This window comes from Salmo salar, chromosome ssa14, assembly GCF_905237065.1.
Source record: "Salmo salar chromosome ssa14, Ssal_v3.1, whole genome shotgun sequence".
Lineage (NCBI taxonomy): Eukaryota > Metazoa > Chordata > Actinopteri > Salmoniformes > Salmonidae > Salmo > Salmo salar.
Window position 1 is genome coordinate 41,943,939 of NC_059455.1, and position 23,587 is coordinate 41,967,525.

A 23,587-nucleotide genomic window follows, 5' to 3' on the forward strand; every position below is an offset into this window, starting at 1 on the left:
CAGGGTTATGGGTTCGATTCCCGCGGGAGACCAGTATGAAAATGTATCCACTCACTACTGTAAGTCGCTCTGGATAAGAGTGTCTGCTAAATGACAAGAATAAGTGTTGTATTGGTGGTTATAATTATCTGTCTCTGTCAAAGAGCTTGGGTATCTTGTGCGTTCTAGTGAGACCAGTACCTTTAGATAGCTCATCTGCAGGGTATTGCCCCTTACTGTGGGACACTTTATGTTGACTCTTATGATGGAATAGGAAGTGTTGCAATTCAATGTCAGGCAGACAGTTGTGAAACTCATTCTCAATTTTTTTTCTCACTCTCTGTATATCTCTCTCTCTCTCTCTCTCTCTCTGTCTCTCTCTGTCTCTCTCTGTCTCTCTCTGTCTCTCTCTCTCTCTCTGTCTCTCTCTCTCTCTCTCTGTCTCTCTCTCTGTCTCTCTCTGTCTCTCTCTCTCTCTCTCTCTGTCTCTCTCTCTCTCTCTCTGTCTCTCTCTGTCTCTCTCTCTCTCTCTCTCTCTCTCTCTCTCTCTCTCTGTCTCTCTCTGCCTCGCAGAGCAAACCGTTCCAGTTTGACAGAGTGTTCCAGCCTAATACGACACAGGAGCAAGTATACAACGCCTGCGCCCAGAAGATCGTCAAAGGTGAGCTCTGCTCAGACATTGTTTATGAACACTCTGTTCTACTGTAGATGTTTGCTAACCCCTAAGGTCGATGTCCGCGCCCCCGTGGAAATCGAATTAGCATAATACAAAAATCCCCATTAAAATTAGTCAGTTTAAGCCAGAGATATGTTTTTTTTTGCATTGCGTCTCAATCCACCGCATCCACCTATGTTGCACTTCCGTGTCTTCGGTGAAAGCTGGCAGAGCTAGAGCGGTGTTTGTCAGACCATGAGACATCCCAAAAAATGGTTTTCTCTCAAAAAAAGTCTGAACAGTTCAGCTTACAAACTATTATGAGATATGAGAGTCTCACAAACATGCTGATGTTCACCGTTTTGCTGTACGACACCCACAAGCATCTTGGGACTCGTCTGAAGTCGGTACAGTCGATCTGCCAACTTCTGTCTGTAGCATCCGAACCTTTTGGGCTACACACTAATATGATTAATCTGTGCAAAAGTGGGACTATCACGAACACTTACATGTCGGTTGTTTTGCTCTAGGACGCCCACAGGCCTCACAAGACTCATCTGAAGGTCCCCCGGTACCAGTTGACAAAATGTGTGGAAGTATACTGTATATGGAGACTGTTTAATGGCCAAAATATTGGGTTAAATACATGTAAATAGTACCCGCATCTAGTGTCTTGTGTTCTTATGCACATCTTAATCTTTTCTTTTATTGGCCAGTCTGAGATATAGATTTTTCTTTGCAACTCTGCCTAGAAGGCCAGCATCCTGGAGTCGCCTCGTCACTGTTAACGTTGAGACTGGTGTTTTGCGGGTAATATTTAATGAAGCTGCCAGTTGAGAACTTGTGAGGCGTCTGTTTCTCAAACTAGACACTCTTATGTACTTGTCCTCTTGCTCAGTTGTGCACCGGGGCCTCCCACTCCTCTTTCTATTCTGGTTAGAGCCAGTTTGCGCTGTTCTGTGAAGGGAGTAGTACACAACGTTGTACGAGATCTTCAGTTTCTTGGCAATTTCTGAGAACGCCTTCATTTCTCAGAACAAGAATAGACTGACCAGTTGCAGAAGAAAGTATTTGTTTCTGGACATTTTGAGTCTGTAATCGAACCCACAAATGCTGATGCTCCAGATACTCAACTAGTCTAAAGAAAGCCAGTTTTATTGCTTCTTTAATCAGAACAACAGTTTTCAGCTGTGCTAAAATAATTGCAAAAGGGTTTTCTAATGATCAATTAGCCTTTTTAAATGATAAACTTGGATTAGCTAACACAACGTGCCATTGGATCACAGGAGTGATGGTTGCTGATGATGGGCCTCTGTACGCCTATGTAGATATTCCATTAAAAATCAGCCGTTTCCAGCTACAATAGTCATTTACAACATTAACAATGTCTACACTGTATTTCTGATCATTTTGATGTTATTCTAATGGACAAAAAATGTGCTTTTCTTTCAAAAACAGGGACATTTGTGTGTGTGTGTGTATTTCTTTGTGTGTGTGTGTATTTCTTTGTGTGTGTGTGTATTTCTTGTGTGTGTGTGTGTGTGTGTGTGTGTGTGTGTGTATTTCTTTGTGTGTATTTCTTTGTGTGTGTGTTTCTGTGTTTTTATGTGTGTTTGTGCATTTCTTTGTGTGTGTGTGTGTGTGTGTGTGTGTGTGTGTGTGTGTGTGTGTGTGTGTGTGTTTCGGAGGAGTTGGGTACATTTCCATGTATGGATTAATATCGATTCCTCTTCTTCTTCTTCCAGATGTTCTGGAGGGGTACAACGGGACAATATTTGCATATGGACAGACGTCATCCGGCAAAACCCACACGATGGAGGGAAACCTCCATGACACAGATGGGATGGGGATCATCCCCAGGATAGTGCAGGACATCTTTAACTACATCTACTCAATGGACGAGAACCTGGAGTTCCACATAAAGGTAGCTACTGGCTAGAGCTCTACTACGTCAGAACATAGAGTTCTACATCAAGGTAGCTACTGGCTAGAGCTCTACTACGTCAGAACATAGAGTTCTACATCAAGGTAGCTACTGGCTAGAGCTCTACTACGTCAGAACATAGAGTTCTACATCAAGGTAGCTACTGGCTAGAGCTCTACTACGTCAGAACATAGAGTTCCACATCAAGGTAGCTACTGGCTAGAGCTCTACTACGTCAGAACATAGAGTTCCACATCAAGGTAGCTACTGGCTAGAGCTCTACTACGTCAGAACATAGAGTTCCACATCAAGGTAGCTACTGGCTAGAGCTCTACTACGTCAGAGTTGAATTGCTTTACAGTAGCTAGTTGAAAGACATTCAGTAGAATCACTTTAGTTGACCGGGTTTTAAAACCTGTTGATTTCTCTCTGTGGATACTTTCTAATGTGACTCCTCTTATTTTCCAGGTTTCATATTATGAAATTTACTTGGACAAGATTCGGGACCTCTTGGATAGTAAGTCTTAGGCAGAGTGAACACAGCATGTGTCCTAAATGGCGACATATTACCTACGTAGTGCACTACTTTAGACCATAGCCCTATGGGCCCTGGTTAAAACTAGTGCACTACATAGTGAATAAGGTGCCATTTAGGACACGTCATGTGTAGCGTGCCTCTCCTCCTGGCTTGTGGCCATGCTGGTGTGGATAATTGTCTAGTTTACATCGCTGTCTGTTAAATGGAGCTGATTAATGAAATGTTGCATGTTGAAACAGGAAAAGGGTGGATGTTCAGGACATCAGCTGGAAATGTTACTGACATTAGAATGAATAGTCTGTTCATGTTTGGACTGAAGAGAAAGAATGTCTGCATTGTGCTCTGTAAACATACTGTATTTGTAACGGTTGTTAAATACATTATCCTCACCCAGTTTGAGGTTTCTTCACACACACGCAATGATTCTTAAATGGCAGGTTCAATCTCCATTTATAAGCAGAAGACGGGCTTTCTGCTGTGGCTCCAGAACTATCCAGAATAGTCTACTGTAGGAGTGTCTAACTCATTCCATTGAGGGCCTAGTGTCTGCAGGTTTTGGTTTATTCCCTTCAGTTAAGACCTGGACAACCATGTGAGGGGAGTTCCTTACTAATTAGTGACCTTAATTCATCAATCAAGTACAAGAGAGGAACGAAAACCTGCAGACACTCTGCCCTCAATGGAATGAGTTAGACACCCCTGGTCTAGAGTCTTGACTATGTTGCATGTTTCTTCTCTCCAGTGTCAAAGACCAACCTGTCAGTGCATGAAGACAAAAACAGAGTTCCCTATGTCAAGGTGAGTCTTTAATCCAGGAATGAATCCAGTCTTTAATCCAGTACACTGTCTGAGTTTAGACTGCAGCCACCTAATAACATAAAACATGGTGTCACCTCCCTATGAAAAGACAGGCTCTGAAGCTACTCAACTGTACATGCACCACTCTAACTCTCTTTGGAAAGAAGTGACTGCTTAAAGCCATTTATTTTTCTTATTACATTACGAGTTGATAAGATGGTCCAGTGTCACATCATGGGTTTTCTTTGTCCACAGGGATGCACTGAGAGATTTGTCTGCAGCCCAGAGGAAGTCATGGACACCATTGATGAAGGAAAATCTAACAGACATGTAGCAGTTACAAGTAAGAGTCCGCCCTAAGGTGCATCCCATATGGTGCACTACTTTTGACCAGGGCCCTATTCCCTTTATAGTGCACTACTTTTGACCAGGGCCCAGGGCCCTATTCCCTTTATAGTGCACTACTTTTGAGGGCTCTGGTCGATGAAGGGAATAGGGTGCCTTTTCAGACACAATCAGTCTCTATTTGTGTATTATTATTCTACCTGCCTGATCAGCGCTGATCCCAGATCTGTTGTCTTGTCTCAGACATGAATGAGCACAGCTCCAGAAGTCACAGTATCTTCCAGATCAACGTGAAGCAGGAGAACACTGCTACAGAGCAGAAACTCAGCGGGAAGCTCTACCTCGTCGACCTGGCTGGAAGTGAAAAGGTAGGAAAAGACTATCTGAGGTTAGCTTATTGCAGGTTCAGGAATAAAACAATGAAAAGAGAATCCTGCACACTGGTCCTGTTCTGATGAAGACAGACAACCGATTCCGATATGTCATTTTTGTGAAGGGATACTGGCAAGAGTAGTGTGCAGGCTTTCTTTTTTTAGAGAGAATGTACAACAACACAACATGTATGAGTCAAAACATCCTGATCTGGCCCCTCATGACTCTACTAACTGCCTGCTGTCTGAGGGAAAGAGAGCTTCCTGACATAAATACTCTCTCTCTGCTGCTCTCTCTCTTTCACCCTCCTTCTCGCTTCCTCTCTCTGCTGCTCTCTCTCTCTCTCCTGCTCTCTCTCTCTATCCTGCTCTTTCTCTCTTTCTCTCGCTCTCTCTCTCTCTCTCTCTCTCTCTCTCTCTCTCTCTCTCTCTCTCTCCTGTTCTCTCTCTCTCTCTCTCTTTGCTGGTCTCTCTCTCTCTCCTGCTCTCTCTCTCTCCTGCTCTCTCTTTCAATTCAATTTCAATGTAAGGGGCTTTATTGGCATGGGAAACATATGTTAACATTGCCAAAGCAAGTGAAATAAACAATAAAAACTTAACATTCACAATAGTTCCAAAAGAATAAAGACATTTCAAATGTCATTATGTTTATATACAGTGTTGTAATATATATATATTTTTTTTATTTAACCTTTATTTAACTAGGCAAGTCAGTTAAGAACAAATTCTTATTTACAATGACAGCCTACCGGGGAATAGTGGGTTAACTGCCTTGTTCAGGGGCAGAACGACAGATTTTTACCTTGTCAACTCGGGGATTCGATCCAGCAACCTTTCGGTTACTGGCCCGGCCCCACGCTCAAACCACTAGGCTACCTGCCGCCCCAAATGTGATGTGCAAATAGTTAAAGTACAAAAGGGAAAATAAATAAACATAAATATAGGTTGTATTTATAATGGTGTTTGTTCTTCACTTTTCTTGTGGCAACAGGTCACAAATCTGGCTGCTGTGATGTCACACTGTGGTATTTCACCCAGTAGATATGGGAGTTTATCAAAATTGGATTTGTTTTCGAATTCTTTATGGGTCTGTGTAATCTGAGGGAAATATGTCTCTCTAATGTGGTCATACATTTGGCAGGTTAGGAAGAGCAGCTCAGTTTCCACCTCATTTTGTGGGCAGTGTGCACATAGCCTGTCTTCTCTTGAGAGCCAGGTCTGCCTACGGCGGCCTTTCTCAATAGCAAGGCTATGCTCACTGAGTCTGTACATAGTCAAAGCTTTCCTTAAGTTTGGGTCAGTCACAGTGGTCAGGTATTCTGCCACTGTGTACTCTTTGTTTAGGGCCAAATAGCATTCTAGTTTGCTCTGTTTTTTTTAGTAAATTCTTTCCAATGTGTCAAGTAATTATCTTTTTGTCTTCTCATAATTTGGTTGGGTCTAGTTGTGTTGCTGTCCTGGGGCTCTGTGGGGTGTGTTTGTGTTTGTGAACAGAGCCCCAGGACCAGCTTGTTTAGGGGACTCTTCTCCAGGTTCATCTCTCTGTAGAAGATGGCTTTGTTATGGAAGGTTTGGGAATCGCTTCCTTTTAGGTGGTTGTAGAATTTAACGGCTCTTTAATGGATTTTGATAATTAGCGGGCATCGGCCTAATTGTGTTTTGCATGCATTATTTGGTGTTTTACATTGTACATTGAGGATATTTTTGCAGAATTCTGCGTGCAGAGTCTCAATTTGGTGTTTGTCCCATTTTCTTAATTCTTGGTTTATGTTCCTTTTGATGGAATAGAAGGCCCTTCTTGACTTGTCTCTCAGATCGTTCACAGCTTTGTGGAAGTTACCTGTGGCGCTGATGTTTAGGCCAAGGTATAGATTATTTTTTGCGTGCTCTAGGACAACGGTGTCTAGATGGAATTTGTATTCATGGTCCTGGCAACTAGACCTTTTTTGGAACACCATTATTTTGGTCTTAATGAGATTTACTGTCAGGGCCCAGGTCTGACAGAATCTGTGCAGAAGATCTAGGTGCTGCTGTAGGCCCTCCTTGGTTGGGGACAGAAGCACCAGATGATTTTAGTAGGGTGAGGCCGGGTGCTGCAGACTGTTCTAGTGCCCTTGCCAATTTGTTGATATATATGTTGAAGAGGGTGGGGCTTAAGCTGCATCCCTGTCTCAACCCCCAGCCCTGTGGAAAGAAATGTGTGTTTTTTTTCCCCATTTTAACCTTAAACTTGTAGTTTGTGTACATGTATTTTATAATTTCGTATGTTTTTCCTCCAACATCAATTTCCATCAATTTGTATAGGAGGCCCTCTTGCCAAATTGAGTCAATAGCTTTTTTTAAATCAACAAAGCATGATAAAACTTTGCCTTTGTTTTGATCAGTTTTTTTTGTCAATTAGGGTGTGCAGGGTGAATACGTGGTCTGTTGAATTTGTTGTCTGTATATTTTATCATTTCATTTAGGATACCATCAATGCCACTGGCCTTTTTTGGTTGGAGGGTTTGTATTTTGTCCTGTCGTTCATTCAATGTAATTGGAGAATCCAGTGGGTTCTGGTAGTCTTTAATAGTTGATTCTAAGATTTGTATTTGATCATGTATATGTTTTTGCTGTTTGTTCTTTGTTATAGGGCCAAAAAGATTGGAGGAGTGGTTTACCCACACATCTCCGTTTTGGATAGATAATTCTTCGTGTTGTTGTTTGTTTTTCTCAGAAATGGTTAGAGTCTATGGATTCTTCAATTTCATTGAGCTGATTTCTGACGTGCTGTTCCTTCTTTTTCCGTAGTGTATTTCTGTATTGGGGCGGCAGGTAGCCTAGTGGTTAGAGCGTTGGGCCAGTAACCGAAAGGTTGCTGGATTGAATCCCCGAGCTGACAAGGTAAAAGTCTGTTGTTCTGCCCCTGAACAAGGCAGTTAACCCACTGTTCCCCGGGTGCTGAAGACGTGGATGTGGATTATTGCAGCCTCCTGCACCTCTCTGATTCAGAGGGGTTGGGTTAAATGCGGAAGACACATTTCAGTTGAATGCATTCAGTTGTACAGCTGACTAGGTACCTCCCTTTCCCTATTATTTTAGTGATTCAACATAGTGAAGGCGTATGCTCAGGTTTTCTGGGTCTCTATGTTTTTGGTTGGATAGATTTCTCAATTTCTTTCTTAGGTTTTTGCATTTTTCATCAAACCATTTGTCATTGTTGTTCATTAGGCAACAACAAATTCTATCAATTTGGCAACAACAAATTCAATCCCTTCTAGACAATTTCCTGGACAAAACGTTCCACTGTAATAGTGAAGATAGTGAAGGTGTGAACCTGGCAGTAGAAACCCTAAACAGTATATTTGACCTCTCAGCTTCCTTATCAAATCTAAACATTTCAAGCAGACAACCTAAGAAAATAGTTTTTTGGTATGTTTCCACACTAATTTCCTTCCATCAATAGCATTTCTTAATATTATTCAGTTCCTTTGGCTTTGATGCCTTATGATTGAGGGTTGAGGTCAGTGATAAAGTATTCTACAGTACTACTGCCAAGAGATGAGCTATAAGTGTACCTACCGTAGGAGTCCCCTCGAAGCCTACCATTGACTATGTACATACCCAGCGTGCAACAAAGCTGCAGGAGTTGTGACCCGTTTTATTAGTTATGTTGTCGTAGTTGTGCCTAGGGGGACATATGGGGGAGGGAATGCTGTCACCTACAGGCAGGTGTTTGTCCCCCTGTGTGCTGAGGGTGTCAGGTTCTTGTTCGGTTCTGGCATTTAGGTCGCCACAGACTCTCTCTTTCTCGCTCTCCTGCTCTCTCTCTTTCTTTCTCTCTCTCATCTGCTCTCTCTCTCTCCTGCTTTCTCTATCTTCTGCTCTCTCCTGCTTTCTCTCTCTCCTTCTCTGCTGGTCTCTCCCTCTTCTCTCTCTCTGTTGGTCTCTCTCTCTTCTCTCTCTCTTTCTTTCTCTCCCTCTTCTGCTGTCTAACTCTCTTTTACCCTCTCTCGTTCTCTTCTGCTGCACTCTTTTATACCCCCCCTCTCTGTCTCTAGATGTATCTCTGAGTAAATGTACATAGCCCACAATATCTCTTTTATACCCCCCCCCCCTCTCTCTCTCTCTCTAGATTTATCTCTGAGTAAATGTACATAGCCCACAATATCTCTTTTATACCCCCCCCCCTCTCTCTCTGTTGGTCTCTCTCTCTTCTCTCTCTGCTGGTCTCTCTCTCTTCTCTCTCTGCTGGTCTCTCTCTCTTCTCTCTCTGCTGGTCTCTCTCTCTTCTCTCTTTCTTTCTCGCTTTCACCCTCTCTCTCTCTCGTTCTCTTCTGCTGCACTCTTTTATATCCCCCTCTCTCTCTAGATTTATCTCTGAGTAAATGTACATAGCCCATAATCTCTTTTATACCCCCCCTCTCTCTCTCTCTCTAGATTTATCTCTGAGTAAATGTACATAGCCCACAATATCTCTTTTCCCAGTTGTCTAATCTGTTGGTATTATCAAGACTGATGAACATGGTTAGGTTATGTCACTCAGACCACATGTTTGACCCATCCCAATATATTATTAAGGCCTCTGGTGCACAGCAAGTGTTTGACTGTACATGTGATCTATCTTACCAGACGGTCCCTGTCTGTCTCTTTCTTCCCAGGTCAGTAAGACGGGGGCGGAGGGAGCTGTGCTGGATGAGGCCAAGAACATTAATAAGTCTCTGTCTTCACTGGGCAACGTCATCTCAGCCCTGGCAGAAGGTTCTGTGAGTATCCCTCTACTACCACAGATACTATGACTGGTGGTTTGGTTGGTGTAAAGATGAGTTGACCCACGAAAGCCCAAAACCTCATTATGTTACAGATCTAAATAGATATTCCTCAAGGCCAGCTTTTGGTTCTAGCTCATTCACAGTTGTATAATTCCACTCCTTTTGTTCCAATCATAGATTGGTTTGTTTAGTTTGTTCTTTGTTCAGAATGTAACAACTTGAATGGGAATTCTATTGTTGTTTCTCTTAGTGAATGTTGTTTTGTTATGTTTCAGGGTTATATCCCGTACAGAGACAGTAAAATGACCAGAATCCTTCAGGACTCTCTGGGGGGGAACTGTAGGACCACCATAGTTATCTGTGCCTCTCCCTCTGCCTACAACGAGTCAGAGACCAAGTCCACCCTCATGTTTGGACAGAGGTGGGCTCACTCACTAGCTCCTAAAGGCATAGTTCACTGTTAATATAATCCCCCAAGTATGCATGGCAACATCAACAATTCACAATGACTTACTACAATCACCATTTAGTGAGCTATTCAGGGCTGTTGATTTAAAATAGGCTGTAACGGTCTGGTCCTGTTTGTGCTGTTTCCAGAGCCAAGACCATTAAGAACACAGTGTGTGTGAACGTGGAGCTGACGGCAGAACAGTGGAAGAAGAAGTACGAGAGGGAGAAGGAGAAGGGCAAGGCCCTGAGGAACACCATCACATGGCTGGAGAATGAGCTGAACCGCTGGAGGAACGGTGAGGAGGAGAGGCCCAAAGTGATCAGCTGGCTAGGCCCTCATCTTTACTGTACAGCACAGACGTAGTAGAACAGCAAGGCACAACGTAGCAAAACATTTCTAATGGTTTACAATAGAAAACAAAAAGAAGTGTTTCTTATTGAAGAAGAACAGATACTACTAACTCCCTGATTTGTGTTTATGTCATTTTCTCGAGAGGAGGACATTTGAGTAATCTATGTGATGAATGAATTTGTTGGAGGGGGGGGGTGATTGAAGCCAGACACTCAGCTCAGATGAGAGCATTATGTGATGAGAAGATAGCCCTGCAGGGTTTGTGACCTCTCTGTGTGACCGCCATGCTGCCCCCTGCAGGTGAGAGTGTACCGGTGGACGAGCAGTTTGACAAGGAGAAGGCCCAGGCTGAGGTGCTGGCCCTGGACAATGTGCCCAACGACAAGCCTGCCTCCACCCCCAACATGCCCCAGCTCTGTCTGACCGACGCAGAGAAGGACAAGTGTGAGGGAGAGCTGGCCAAGCTCTACAAGCAGCTGGATGATAAGGTGAGAGAGACTGGCCACACAGCAGGAGTAGCAACAGCCAATGTCTACGTCATAAATTGCACCCTATTCCCTATATTGTGTAACTTTTAAACAGGACCCAATAGGGAATAGGGTGCCATTTAGGACGTAACTAATGAGTTGAAGGGAAAGAGCTGAGTAAGACACTGACACGGGTCAAATCAAATCACATTTTATTGGTCACATACACATATTTATCAGATGTTATTGCGGGTGTAGTGAAATGCTTGTGTTCCTAGCTCCAACAGTGAAGTAATATCTAACAATTCACAACAATACACATATCTAAAAGTAAAAGAATGGAATTACGAAATATATAAATATTAGGACAAGCCAACTGAACATGATGCAGGTGTGTTGTTGAACAACAATCCATCAAGATACACTATTTATACACCCCTTCAAATTGGTGGATTCAGCTATTTCAGCCACACCCGTTGCTGACAGGTGTATAAAATCGAGCACACAGCCATGCAGTCTCCATAGACAAACATTGGCACTAGAATGGTCTTACTGAAGAGCTCAGTGACTTTCAACGTGGCACCGTCATAGGATGCCAGCTTTCCAATAAGTCAGTTAATCAACTATCTGCCCTGCTAGAGCTGCCTTGGTAAACTGTACGTGTTAGGCCACATAAGCTCACAGAACAGGACCACCAAGTGCTGAAGCACGTAAAAATCGTCTGTCCTCGGTTCCAACGCTCACTACCGAGTTCCAAATTGCCTCTGGAAGCAATGTCAGCACAAGATCTGTTAGTCGGGAGCTTCATTAAATGGGTTTCCATGGCCGAGCAGCCGCACACAAGCCTAAGATCACCATGCGCAATGCCAAGCGTCGGCTGGAGTGGTGTGAAGCTCGCCGCCACTGGACTCTGGAGCAGTGGAAACGCGTTCTCTGGAGTGATAAATCACGCTTCACCATCTGGCAGTCCGATGGAGGATTTAGGACCTCCAACTTTCCAACAGTTTGGGGAAGGCCCTTTCCTGCTTCAGCATGACAATGCCTCCGTGCACAAAGCGAGATCCATACAGAAATTGATTGTCGAGTTCGGTGTGGAAGAACTTGACTGGCCTGCACAGAGCCCTGACCTCAACCCTGTCAAACACCTTTGGGTGTGAATTGGAACGCCGACTGCGAGCCAGACCTAATCGCCCAACATCAGTGCCCGACCTCACTAATGCTCTTGTGGCTGAATGGAAGCAAGTCCCCGCAGCAATGTTCCAACATCTAGTGGAAAGCCTTCCCAGAAGAGTGGAGGCTGTTATAGCAGCAAAGGGGGAACCAACTTCATATTAATGACCGTGATTTTGGAATGATATGTTCCGAGCAGGTGTCCACATACTTTTGGTCATGTAGTGTAGTTTACTGTCCAGTTTGCCCCAAGTTGGAGCGTGTGTTTGTCTGTGTGTTTGAAGGATGATGATGCTAACCCTGTCCTCTCTCTCTGCTGTCATCTCTCTCTGCTGTCCTCCTTCTACTGTTCTCTCTCTCTGCTGTCCTCTCTCTCTGCTGTCCTCTCTCCCTGCTGTCCTCTCTCCCTGCTGTCCTCCTACTGTTCTATCTCTCTGCTGTCCTCTCTCTCTGCTGTCCTCCTTCTACTGTCCTCTCTCTCCCTGCTGTCCTCTCTCTGCTGTCCTCCTTCTACTGTCCTCTCTCTCCCTGCTGTCCTCTCTCTGCTGTCCTCCTTCTACTGTTCTCTCTCTCTCTGCTGTCCTCTCTCCCTGCTGTCCTCTCTCCCTGCTGTCCTCCTACTGTTCTATCTCTCTGCTGTCCTCTCTCTCTGCTGTCCTCCTTCTACTGTCCTCTCTCTCTCTGCTGTCCTCTCTCCCTGCTGTCCTCCTGCTGTCCTCTCTCCCTGCTGTCCTCCTGCTGTCCTCTCTCCCTGCTGTCCTCCTGCTGTCCTCTCTCCCTGCTGTCCTCTCTCCCTGCTGTCCTCCTACTGTCCTCTCTCTCTGCTGTCCTCCTTCTACTGTCCTCTCTCTCTCTGCTGTCCTCTCTCCCTGCTGTCCTCCTGTCCTCTCTCTCTGCTGTCCTCCTTCTACTGTCCTCTCTCTCTACTGTCCTCTCTCCCTGCTGTCCTCTCTCCCTGCTGTCCTCCTACTGTTCTATCTCTCTGCTGTCCTCTCTCTCTGCTGTCCTCCTTCTACTGTCCTCTCTCTCCCTGCTGTCCTCTCTCCCTGCTGTCCTCCTACTGTCCTCTCTCTGCTGTCCTCTCCCTGCTGTCCTCTCTCTGCTGTCCTCTCTCTGCTGTCCTCTCTCCCTGCTGTCCTCTCTCTGCTGTCCTCCTACTGTCCTCTCTCTGCTGACCTCTCCCTGCTGTCCTCTCTCTCTGCTGTCCTCTCTCTGCTGTCCTCTCTCTGCTGTCCTCTCCCTGCTGTCCTCTCTCTCTGCTGTCCTCTCTCTCTGCTGTCCTCTCTCTTTGCTGTCCTCTCTCTGCTGTCCTCTCTCCCTGCTATCCTCTCTCCCTGCTGTCCTCCCCCTCTGCTGTCCTCTCTCGCTGCTGTCCTCTCTCGCTGCTGTCCTCTCTCGCTGCGGTCCTCTCTCTGCTGTCCTCTCTCTGCTGTCCTCTCTCTCTGCTATCCTCTCTCCCTGCTGTCCTCTCTCTGCTGTCCTCTCTCTGCTGTCCTCTCTCCCTGCTGTCCTCTCTCTGCTGTCCTCCTACTGTCCTCTCTCTCTGCTGACCTCTCTCTGCTGTCCTCTCCCTGCTGTCCTCTCTCTGCTGTCCTCTCTCTCTGCTGTCCTCTCTCTCTGCTGTCCTCTCTCTCTGCTATCCTCTCTCTGCTGTCCTCTCTGCTGTCCTCTCCCTGCTGTCCTCTCTCTGCTGTCCTCTCTCTCTGCTGTCCTCTCTCTGCTGTCCTCTCTCTCTGCTGTCCTCTCTCTCTGCTATCCTCTCTCTGCTGTCCTCTCTGCTGTCCTCTCTCTGCTGTCCTCTCTCTGCTGTCCTCTCTTTGCTGTCCTTTCTCCCTGCTGTCCTTTCTCCCTGCTGTCCTCCCTCTCTGCTATCCTCTCTCTGCTGTCCTCTCTCTCTGCTGTCCTCTCTGCTGTCCTCTCTCTGCTGTCCTCTCCCTGCTGTCCTCCCTCTCTGCTATCCTCTCTCTGCTGTCCTCTCTCTCTGCTGTCCTCTCTGCTGTCCTCTCCCTGCTGTCCTCCCTCTCTGCTATCCTCTCTCTGCTGTCCTCTCTCTCTGCTGTCCTCTCTGCTGTCCTCTCTCTGCTGTCCTCTCTCTCTGCTGTCCTCTCTCTGCTGTCCTCTCCCTGCTGTCCTCCCTCTCTGCTATCCTCTCTCTGCTGTCCTCTCTCTGTGTGTTCCAGGATGATGAGATAAACCAGCAGAGCCAGCTGGCTGAGAAGCTGAAGCATCAGATGTTGGACCAGGAGGAGGTGAGTGTTGGCTGGGCTGTTGTCATCTTGTTGTTACTGTAATTCTGGTTAAAGATTATTGAACCTCAATCAAAGTAATCAAACTGTATGTTAGCTAAATGACCTTTCTATCTATGTCATGGTCTGACTTTTCACTTCTGTGTGTGTGTGTGTGTGTGTGTGTGTGTGTGTGTGTGTGTAGCTGCTGGTGTCATCGCGACGCGACCATGACAACCTGCAGTCGGAGCTGAACCGCCTGCAGGCTGAGAACGAGGCTTCCAAGGATGAGGTGAAGGATAATAATATTGTTATTATTAATGGTAGTGTTAATGCTGCTGTGGTGTTGTAGGTGAACGATAATAATATTGTTATTATTAATGTTACTGTTAATGCTGCTGTGGTGTTGTAGGTGAAGGATAATAATATTGTTATTGTGGTGTTGTAGGTGAAGGAGGTGCTGCAGGCCCTGGAGGAGCTGGCTGTTAACTACGACCAGAAGAGTCAGGAAGTGGAGCAGAAGACCACAGAGTTTGAGATGCTCAGCGAAGAGCTCAACCAGAAATCAGTGAGACAATGTCCACTCCTCATGAAGAAAGCTGTCTATTCATATTGTAATACGTTTTAAGACCTGTATGTTGTTTAAAAAAAAAATAAGAACGTGTTTTGTCTGTTTCCAGACTGTCCTGACGTCCATTGACTCTGAGCTGCAGAAAGTGAAGGACCTGACCAACCACCAGAAGAAGAGGACCAGTGAGATGATGTCATCACTACTCAAAGACCTGGCAGAGATTGGCATCGCCGTGGGCAGCAACGACATCAAGGTAAACAGGAAATGACACGTCACCACATGACATTCCAAAAGATGGGTATTATTTTCTAAGCATCTAAAGGAAATATGTAATATCTGTTTCCCCTAAACCTGAATAAAATGATAACCTTGCCCTTCCTTCTTTCTACCGCTCTCTCTCTCTCTCTCTCTCTCTCTCTCTCTCTCTCTCTCTCTCTCTCTCTCTCGTCTCCCTCCTTCCCCCTCCCCCAGCAACACGAGGGCAGTGGTCTGATAGACGAGGAGTTCACGGTGGCTCGTCTGTACATCAGTAAGATGAAGTCGGAGGTGAAGACCATGGTGAAACGCTGTAGACAGCTGGAGAGCACCCAGTCAGAGAGCAACCAGAAGATGGACGAGAACGAGCAGGAGCTGGCCGCCTGTCAGCTGAGGATCCAACAGGTCTGCTACTTATCATACACTAACATCCAACACACTGCATTCTTAGGCTGAGTTTCTGTTGCCGTTGTAAGTGACATAATTTCAAGCAACTTTGCTGATACACGAAGCAACTCAAACGCAACTGAAATTGCATGCAACAGCCAATCAAATTGAAGCTGCTTTTGTTTTGTCATATCATTCCACATGGTTTGGGAATTGTAAATCCACCCAATGTCATCTGCTGCATGAAATCGGGATTTTCACAAATGTAATTGTTTATCCAACCGTTTAGTTATTGTATAAGGATTGATTTAGACAACATTCTGGCTGTACAATTTTGCTAGCGAGCCAAAATGAAATTGGCGGCACTGTTTTATCAAGCTAGCTAGCTAGCTAGCAACCATCTAACCAAGCTAGCAACAAACTAAGCTAGCTACCTATCAACCATCTAACCAAGCTAGCAACAAACTAAGCTAGCTAGCTATCAACCATCTAACCAAGCTAGCAACAAACTAAGCTAGCTAGCTATCAACCATCTAACCAAGCTAGCAACAAACTAAGCTAGCTAGCTAGTGGCGCAGTTCATGTTGAACAAGTTCAGTTGAAACTGTTTAGAGAGGCCTGAGTTCACTTCAGAAATGACATTTATTGGCTGCCAAACCATGTACATAAACCTTTACTAGCTTTGATGCCAATATTTATTTATACAGCTCCCGTTTAGCAAATCTCTCTTCTGTCCACCTTCATCACGGCTCCCACAGCACTGGCAGCTGTGTTGTTGACATGGCAACTGGGCAGGAGTTCTGACCCAAAGATATTTATAACTAACCCAAGATAGTTAATCTGTGTTGTTTTCATTGGAAGCAAATGAAGCACAGTGGGCAGCAAGGAGGTGGGCAGAGCCAGGCACGAGCTAGAGAGTTCTAGCATGTAGTTGTATATTTCCGTTACGGAACACCTCTGTCAAGTGTGAGTGCGCAACAACTCAATTCGCCCTTGTACTCCTTGTAAACAACACAAAAAAAATTTGACTTTGGCAAAGGGTCACGTCTACAAAACTTAGTGCACTCTGTTCATAACAGATTCTAGCTTTGAGAACAGAAAACTGGATTGAGATCGGGCATTTCTTCCATGAGAAAATCAGCAGAATGTCGGCTCAGTTTTATCTAGCTCCATCTTCTCCCACTGCCGGCCTTGGGGCGTCCTCTCATCACTATATTTGGTGGGTAGGGGTATTTCTAACCGGATGCTTCAGATTATACATGCGGTGAAATAAACTCAGCATAAAAAGGAACGTCCTCTCACTGTCAACTGTGTTTATTTTCAGCAAACTTAACATAATAGTACAAAAAAATGTATGAAATGTATGCATTCACTACTGTAAGTCGCTCTGGATAAGAGCGTCTGCTAAATGACTAAAATGTAAATGTAAAATGTACAAATATTTCTATGAACGTAACAAGATTCAACAACTGAGACATAAACTGAACAAGTTCCACAGACATGTGACTAACAGAAATGGAATAATGTGTCCCTGAACAAAGGGGGGGGGTCAAAATCAAAAGTAACAGTCAGTATCTGGTGTGGCCACCAGCTGCATTAAGTACTGCAGTGCATCTCCGCCTCATGGACTGCACCAGATTTGCCAGTTCTTGCTGTTTGATGTTACCCCACTCTTCCACCAAGGCACCTGCAAGTTCCCAGACATTTCTGGGGGGAATGGCCCTAGCCCTCACCCTCAAATCCAAAAGGTGCCAGACATGCTCAATGGGATTGAGAACCCAGGCTCGTCGCTGGCCATGGCAGAACACTGACATTCCTGTCTCGCAGGAAATCACACACAGAACGAGCAGTATGGCTGGTGGCATTGTCATGCTGGAGGGTCATGTCAGGATGAGCCTGCAGGAAGGGTACCACATGAGGGAGGAGGATGTCTTCCCTCTAACGCACAGCGTTGAGATTGCCTGCAATGACAACAAGCTCAGTCGGATGATGCTGTGACACACCGCCCCAGACCATGATGGACCCTCCACCTCCAAATCGATCCCGCTCCAGAGCACAGGCCTCGGTGTAACGCTCATTCCTTCGACGATAAACGCGAATCCGACCATCACCCCTGGTGAGACAAAACCGCGACTCGTCAGTGAAGATCACTTTTTGCCAGTCCTGTCTGGTCCAGCGACGGTGGGTAGGCGACGTAGGCGACGTAGTTGCCGGTGATGTCTGGTGAGGACCTGCCTTACAACAAGCCTACAAGCCCTCAGTCCAGCCTCTCTCAGCCTATTGCGGACAGTCTGAGCACTGATGGAGGGATTGTGCGTTCCTGGCGTAACTTGGGCAGTTGTTGTTGCCATCCTGTACCTGTCCCGCAGGTGTGATGTTCGGATGTACCGATCCTGTGCAGGTGTTGTTACACGTGGTCTGCCACTGCGAGGACGATCAGCTGTCCATCCTGTCTCCCTGTAGCGCTGTCTTAGGCGTCTCACAGTACGGACATTGCAATGTATTGCCCTGGCCACATTTGCAGTCCTCATGCCTCCTTGCAGTATGCCTAAGGGACGTTCACGCAGATGAGCAGGGACCCTGGGCATCTTTCTTTTGGTGTTTTTCAGAGTCAGTAGAAAGGCCTCTTTAGTGTCCTAAGTTTTCATAACTGTGACCTTAATTGCCTACCGTCTGTAAGCTGTTAGTGTCTTAACGACCGTTCCACAGGTGCATGTTTATTAATTGTTTATGGTTCATTGAACAAGCATGGGAAACAGTGTTTAAACCCTTTACAATGAAGATCTGTGAAGTTATTTGGATTTTTATGAATTATCTTTGAAAGACAGAGTCCTGAAAAAGGGCAGTTTCTTTTTTTGCTGAGTTTATCTGGCTCTTTGTTCTATCTGTGTCCGTACCTTCGAATGGATCATGTGACAAAGCATTCATTTTGATTTGCTGTTGCTTGCAACTCGTTGCACCAAGTTGAAAAGATTAGTTGCGGGGGGTGGTTTCACAAAGCAATCAAGAAGCAATTCCGTTGCAGGTTGAGTCGTGTAACAACTCTCAGGCACAACAGATACAGCAGTGGCTACTCGCCATCATTATCCTGTTACTTCTCACCCACTGCCTCTTGAAATCCAACAAAATGGTGCTAGTTTCACAAATTGACAGTTAGACCTCCAAAAGAATCCAACAGATTTATCTGCATCCGCTTGAACCCCTTCTCTATAAAGACCCTGTATAGTGGTAATATAGTAACGGGAAAGGGGGATACCTAGTCAGTTGTACAACTGAATGCATCTGAATCAGAGAGGTGCGGGGGTCTGCCTTAATCGACATCCACGTCTTCGGCGCCCGGGGAACAGTGGGTTAACTGCCTTGCTCAGGGGCAGAACAACAGATTTTTACCTTGTCAGCTCCGGGATTCAATCCAGCAACCTTTCGGTTACTGGCCCAACGCTCTAACCACTAGGCTACCTGCCTGCCCCTACACTCTAACCACAAGGCTACCTGCCGTAGTCATGTAGTAATGTAATATAGTCATGTAGTAATATCATATAATATAGTAATGTAGTAATATAATATACTAATATAATGTAGTAATGTAATATAGTAATATAATATAGTAATGTAGTAATATAATATATTTATATAGATATAATATAATAATGAAATGTAGTAATATAATAATATAGTAATGTAATAATATAATAATGTAGTAATATAATAATGTAATAATATAATAATGTAGTAATATGATGTAGTAATATAGTAATGTAGTAATATAATAATAAAATGTAGTAATATAATAATGTAGTAATATAATAGTCATGTAGTAATATAATAATGTAATGTAGTAATATAATAATATAGTGATAATATATAGTAATGTAATAATATAGTCATGTAGTAATATAATAATGTAGTAATATAATAGTCATGTAGTAATATAATAATGTAATGTAGTAATATAATAATATAGTAATAATATATAGTAATGTAATAATATAGTAATGTAGTAACATAATAATGAATTGTAGTAATGTTGTAGTAATCTCCATCTCCCCCTGCAGCATGAGGCTAAGATCAAGTCCCTGACAGAGTACCTTCAGAACGTGGAGCAGAAGAAGAGACAGCTGGAGGAGAACGTTGACTCTCTGAACGAGGAACTGGTCAAGATCAGTGCCCAGGGTAACAAACACCCAGCCGCTGTAACAAACACCCAGCCGCTGTAACAAACACCCAGCCGCTGTAACACACACCCAGCCGCTGTAACACACACCCAGCCGCTGTAACAAACACCCAGCCGCTGTAACACACACCCAGCCGCTGTAACACACACCCAGCCGCTGTAACACACACCCAGCCGCTGTAACACACACCCAGCCGCTGTAACAAACACCCAGCCGCTGTAACACACACCCAGCCGCTGTAACACACACCCAGCCGCTGTAACACACACCCAGCCGCTGTAACACACACCCAGCCGCTGTAACAAACACCCAGCCGCTGTAACACACACCCAGCCGCTGTAACACACACCCAGCCGCTGTAACAAACACCCAGCCGCTGTAACACACACACCCAGCCGCTGTAACACACACACCCAGCCGCTGTAACACACACACCCAGCCGCTGTAACACACACACCCAGCCGCTGTAACAGACACACCCAGCCGCTGTAACACACACACCCAGCCTCTGTAGCAGACACACCCAGCCGCTGTAACACACACACCCAGCCGTTGTAACAGACACACCCAGCCGCTGTAACACACACACACCCAGCCGCTGTAACACACACACCCAGCCGCTGTAACACACACACCCAGCCTCTGTAGCAGACACACCCAGCCGCTGTAACACACACACCCAGCCGTTGTAACAGACACACCCAGCCTCTGTAGCAGACACACCCAGCCACTGTAACACACACACCCAGCCGTTGTAACAGACACACCCAGCCGCTGTAACACACACACACCCAGCCGCTGTAACACACACACCCAGCCGCTGTAACACACACACCCAGCCTCTGTAGCAGACACACCCAGCCGCTGTAACACACACACCCAGCTGCTCTGTAACACACACACCCAGCCGCTGTAACACACACACCCAGCTGCTCTGTAACACACACACCCAGCCGCTGTAACACACACACCCAGCCTCTGTAGCAGACACACCCAGCCGCTGTAACACACACACCCAGCCTCTGTAGCAGACACACCCAGCCGCTGTAACACACACACCCAGCTGCTCTGTAACACACACACCCAGCCGCTGTAACACACACACCCAGCTGCTCTGTATGCATCGATGACACATAATAGATTACATTCCTTATAAACTTCTCTAAACGAATTTAGAACATATAGTTCCATCTAGTGACAAAGGTCAAATGTTTTTGTTTTTGCAGAGAAAGTCACAGCCATGGAGAAGGAGAACGAGATCCAATCTGCTAATGAGGTCAAGGTATGTCACCCTGTTTGTACTATAGAACCACAATGATCATATGTTATGGTTCATATATATTTCGATATATTGGGGAGACGCGGGATGTCTAAGTATTATCGATTGTATGTACAGTTTGGAGCAGTCTGACTTTCCTTTCCGCCTTCGTGGCGTCAGGAGCTGGAGCTGTTGTTTCAGCTATCCAGATGATTGTTGACCTATTGACCTGTGTGTGGCATCCCCAGGAGGCTGTGGAGCAGCAGATCGCTGGTCACCGTGAGGTCCATCAGAAACAGATCAGCAGTCTGAGAGATGAACTGGACAGGAAGGAACACCTCATGACTGAACTGCAGGAGTAAGACACACACACACACACACACACACACACACACTGTCAACTGTTGTGGTCACGTAGTAAATGTCACCGTATTCCCATTACAGTGTATTACATTTGACCAGGGCCCATAGTGAGGGTAGTAGTGCACTATAAAGGGAATAGGGTGCTATAAGGAGATAACTGTGTGGTCCTACGCTGGGCTCACCGCGTTGTTGTTCTCCTCCAGTCTGAACCAGAAGATCATGCTCGAACAGGAGCGCCTCAGGGTGGAACACGACAAACTCAAGTCCACTGACCAGGAGAAGAGCCGGAAGCTTCACGAGCTCACGTACGTACCATACACCTACAGACAGCATGTGATGGCTAAGGTCCTGTGGTGTGTGAATACTTTATTCTGGATTATTTAACCTTTATTTAACTAGTCAAGTCAGTTACATTCTTATTTACAATGACAGCCTAGGGACAGTGGGTTAACTGCCTTGTTCAGGGGCAGAACGACAGATTTTTACCTTGTCAGCTCGGGGATTCAATCCAGCAACCTTTCGATTACTGGCCCTACACTCTAACCACTAGGCTACCTACCGCCCCTACACTCTAACCACTAGGCTACCTGCCACCCCTACACTCTAACCACTAGGCTACCTGCCACCCCTACACTCTAACCACTAGGCTACCTGCCACCCCTACACTCTAACCACTAGGCTACCTACCGCCCCTACACTCTAACCACTAGGCTACCTGCCGCCCCTACACTCTAACCACTAGGCTACCTGCCGCCCCTACACTCTAACCACTAGGCTACCTGCCTGCCCCTACACTCTAACCACTAGGCTACCTGCCTGCCCCTACACTCTAACCACTAGGCTACCTGCCGCCTACACTCTAACCACTAGGCTACCTACCTGCCCCTACACTCTAACCACTAGGCTACCTACCTGCCCCTACACTCTAACCACTAGGCTACCCTGCCGCCCCCTACACTCTAACCACTAGGCTACCTGCCGCCCCTACACTCTAACCACTAGGCTACCTGCCGCCCCTACACTCTAACCACTAGGCTACCTACCACCCCTACACTCTAACCACTAGGCTACCTACCGCCTCTACACTCTAACCACTAGGCTACCTGACCACCCCTACACTCTAACCACTAGGCTACCTACCGCCTCTACACTCTAACCACTAGGCTACCTACCGCCCCTACACTCTAACCACTAGGCTACCTACCGCCTCTACACTCTAACCACTAGGCTACCTACCGCCCCTACACTCTAACCACTAGGCTACCTACCGCCCCTACACTCTAACCACTAGGCTACCTACCGCCCCTACACTCTAACCACTAGGCTACCTACCGCCCCTACACTCTAACCACTAGGCTACCTGCCGCCCCTACACTCTAACCACTAGGCTACCTACCACACCATATACAATGATGTTGTTCACTAGGGCCCACCTAACATGCTTACTATAGAAGTGTCACTTCTGGTTAGCTTTGTTTAGCACTATGACCTGTCCAGTGTTACTACAGTCAAGCATTGGCTAATGGCTGTGTGTGCTGTGTTGTGCAGGGTGATGCAGGACAGGAGAGTCAAGTCAGTTACATTCTTATTTACAATGACAGCCTAGGGACAGTGGGTTAACTGCCTTGTTCAGGGGCAGAACGACAGATTTTTACCTTGTCAGCTCGGGGATTCAATCCAGCAACCTTTCGATTACTGGCCCTACACTCTAACCACTAGGCTACCTACCGCCCCTACACTCTAACCACTAGGCTACCTGCCACCCCTACACTCTAACCACTAGGCTACCTACCACCCCTACACTCTAACCACTAGGCTACCTGCCGCCTCTACACTCTAACCACTAGGCTACCTGCCTGCCCCTACACTCTAACCACTAGGCTACCTACCGCCCCTACACTCTAACCACTAGGCTACCTGCCGCCCCTACACTCTAACCACTAGGCTACCTGCCTGCCCCTACACTCTAACCACTAGGCTACCTGCCTGCCCCTACACTCTAACCACTAGGCTACCTGCCGCCTCTACACTCTAACCACTAGGCTACCTACCGCCCCTACACTCTAACCACTAGGCTACCTGCCGACCCCTACACAACCCTAGGCTACCTGCCACCCCTACACTCTAACCACTAGGCTACCTGCCGCCTCTACACTCTAACCACTAGGCTACCTGCCGCCCCTACACTCTAACCACTAGGCTACCTACCGCCCCTACACTCTAACCACTAGGCTAACTACCGCCCCTACACTCTAACCACTAGGCTACCTACCGCCCCTACACTCTAACCACTAGGCTACCTGCCGCCCCTACACTCTAACCACTAGGCTACCTGCCACCCCTACACTCTAACCACTAGGCTACCTACCACCCCTACACTCTAACCACTAGGCTACCTACCGCCCCTACACTCTAACCACTAGGCTACCTACCGCCCCTACACTCTAACCACTAGGCTACCTACCACCCCTACACTCTAACCACTAGGCTACCTACCACCCCTACACTCTAACCACTAGGCTATCTGCCGCCCCTACACTCTAACCACTAGGC

The 23,587-nt window shown here is 46.2% G+C and overlaps 1 protein-coding gene across 3 annotated transcripts in view; it reads left to right on the top strand.

Annotated features, from left to right (window-relative positions):
* Window positions 1–23,587, top strand: part of LOC106569631 (kinesin-1 heavy chain) — a 42,467-nt gene that overhangs the window by 13,138 nt on the left and 5,742 nt on the right. For 2 of the 3 annotated variants that reach the window (XM_045694396.1, XM_045694397.1), the window contains exons 2-20: window positions 553–640; window positions 2,380–2,558; window positions 3,027–3,075; window positions 3,839–3,894; window positions 4,150–4,237; window positions 4,483–4,607; window positions 9,251–9,355; window positions 9,637–9,782; window positions 9,959–10,107; window positions 10,464–10,651; window positions 13,981–14,049; window positions 14,231–14,317; window positions 14,474–14,593; window positions 14,706–14,849; window positions 15,068–15,256; window positions 19,294–19,411; window positions 20,640–20,695; window positions 20,920–21,029; window positions 21,238–21,339. In XM_045694396.1, the coding sequence (XP_045550352.1) occupies window positions 553–640; window positions 2,380–2,558; window positions 3,027–3,075; window positions 3,839–3,894; window positions 4,150–4,237; window positions 4,483–4,607; window positions 9,251–9,355; window positions 9,637–9,782; window positions 9,959–10,107; window positions 10,464–10,651; window positions 13,981–14,049; window positions 14,231–14,317; window positions 14,474–14,593; window positions 14,706–14,849; window positions 15,068–15,256; window positions 19,294–19,411; window positions 20,640–20,695; window positions 20,920–21,029; window positions 21,238–21,339 (2,168 nt within the window). Of the gene's footprint in view, window positions 1–552; window positions 641–2,379; window positions 2,559–3,026; window positions 3,076–3,838; window positions 3,895–4,149; window positions 4,238–4,482; window positions 4,608–9,250; window positions 9,356–9,636; window positions 9,783–9,958; window positions 10,108–10,463; window positions 10,652–13,980; window positions 14,050–14,230; window positions 14,318–14,473; window positions 14,594–14,705; window positions 14,850–15,067; window positions 15,257–19,293; window positions 19,412–20,639; window positions 20,696–20,919; window positions 21,030–21,237; window positions 21,340–22,582; window positions 22,675–23,587 lie in introns of those variants that run through there. The other variant, XM_045694398.1, reaches the window with a different exon arrangement.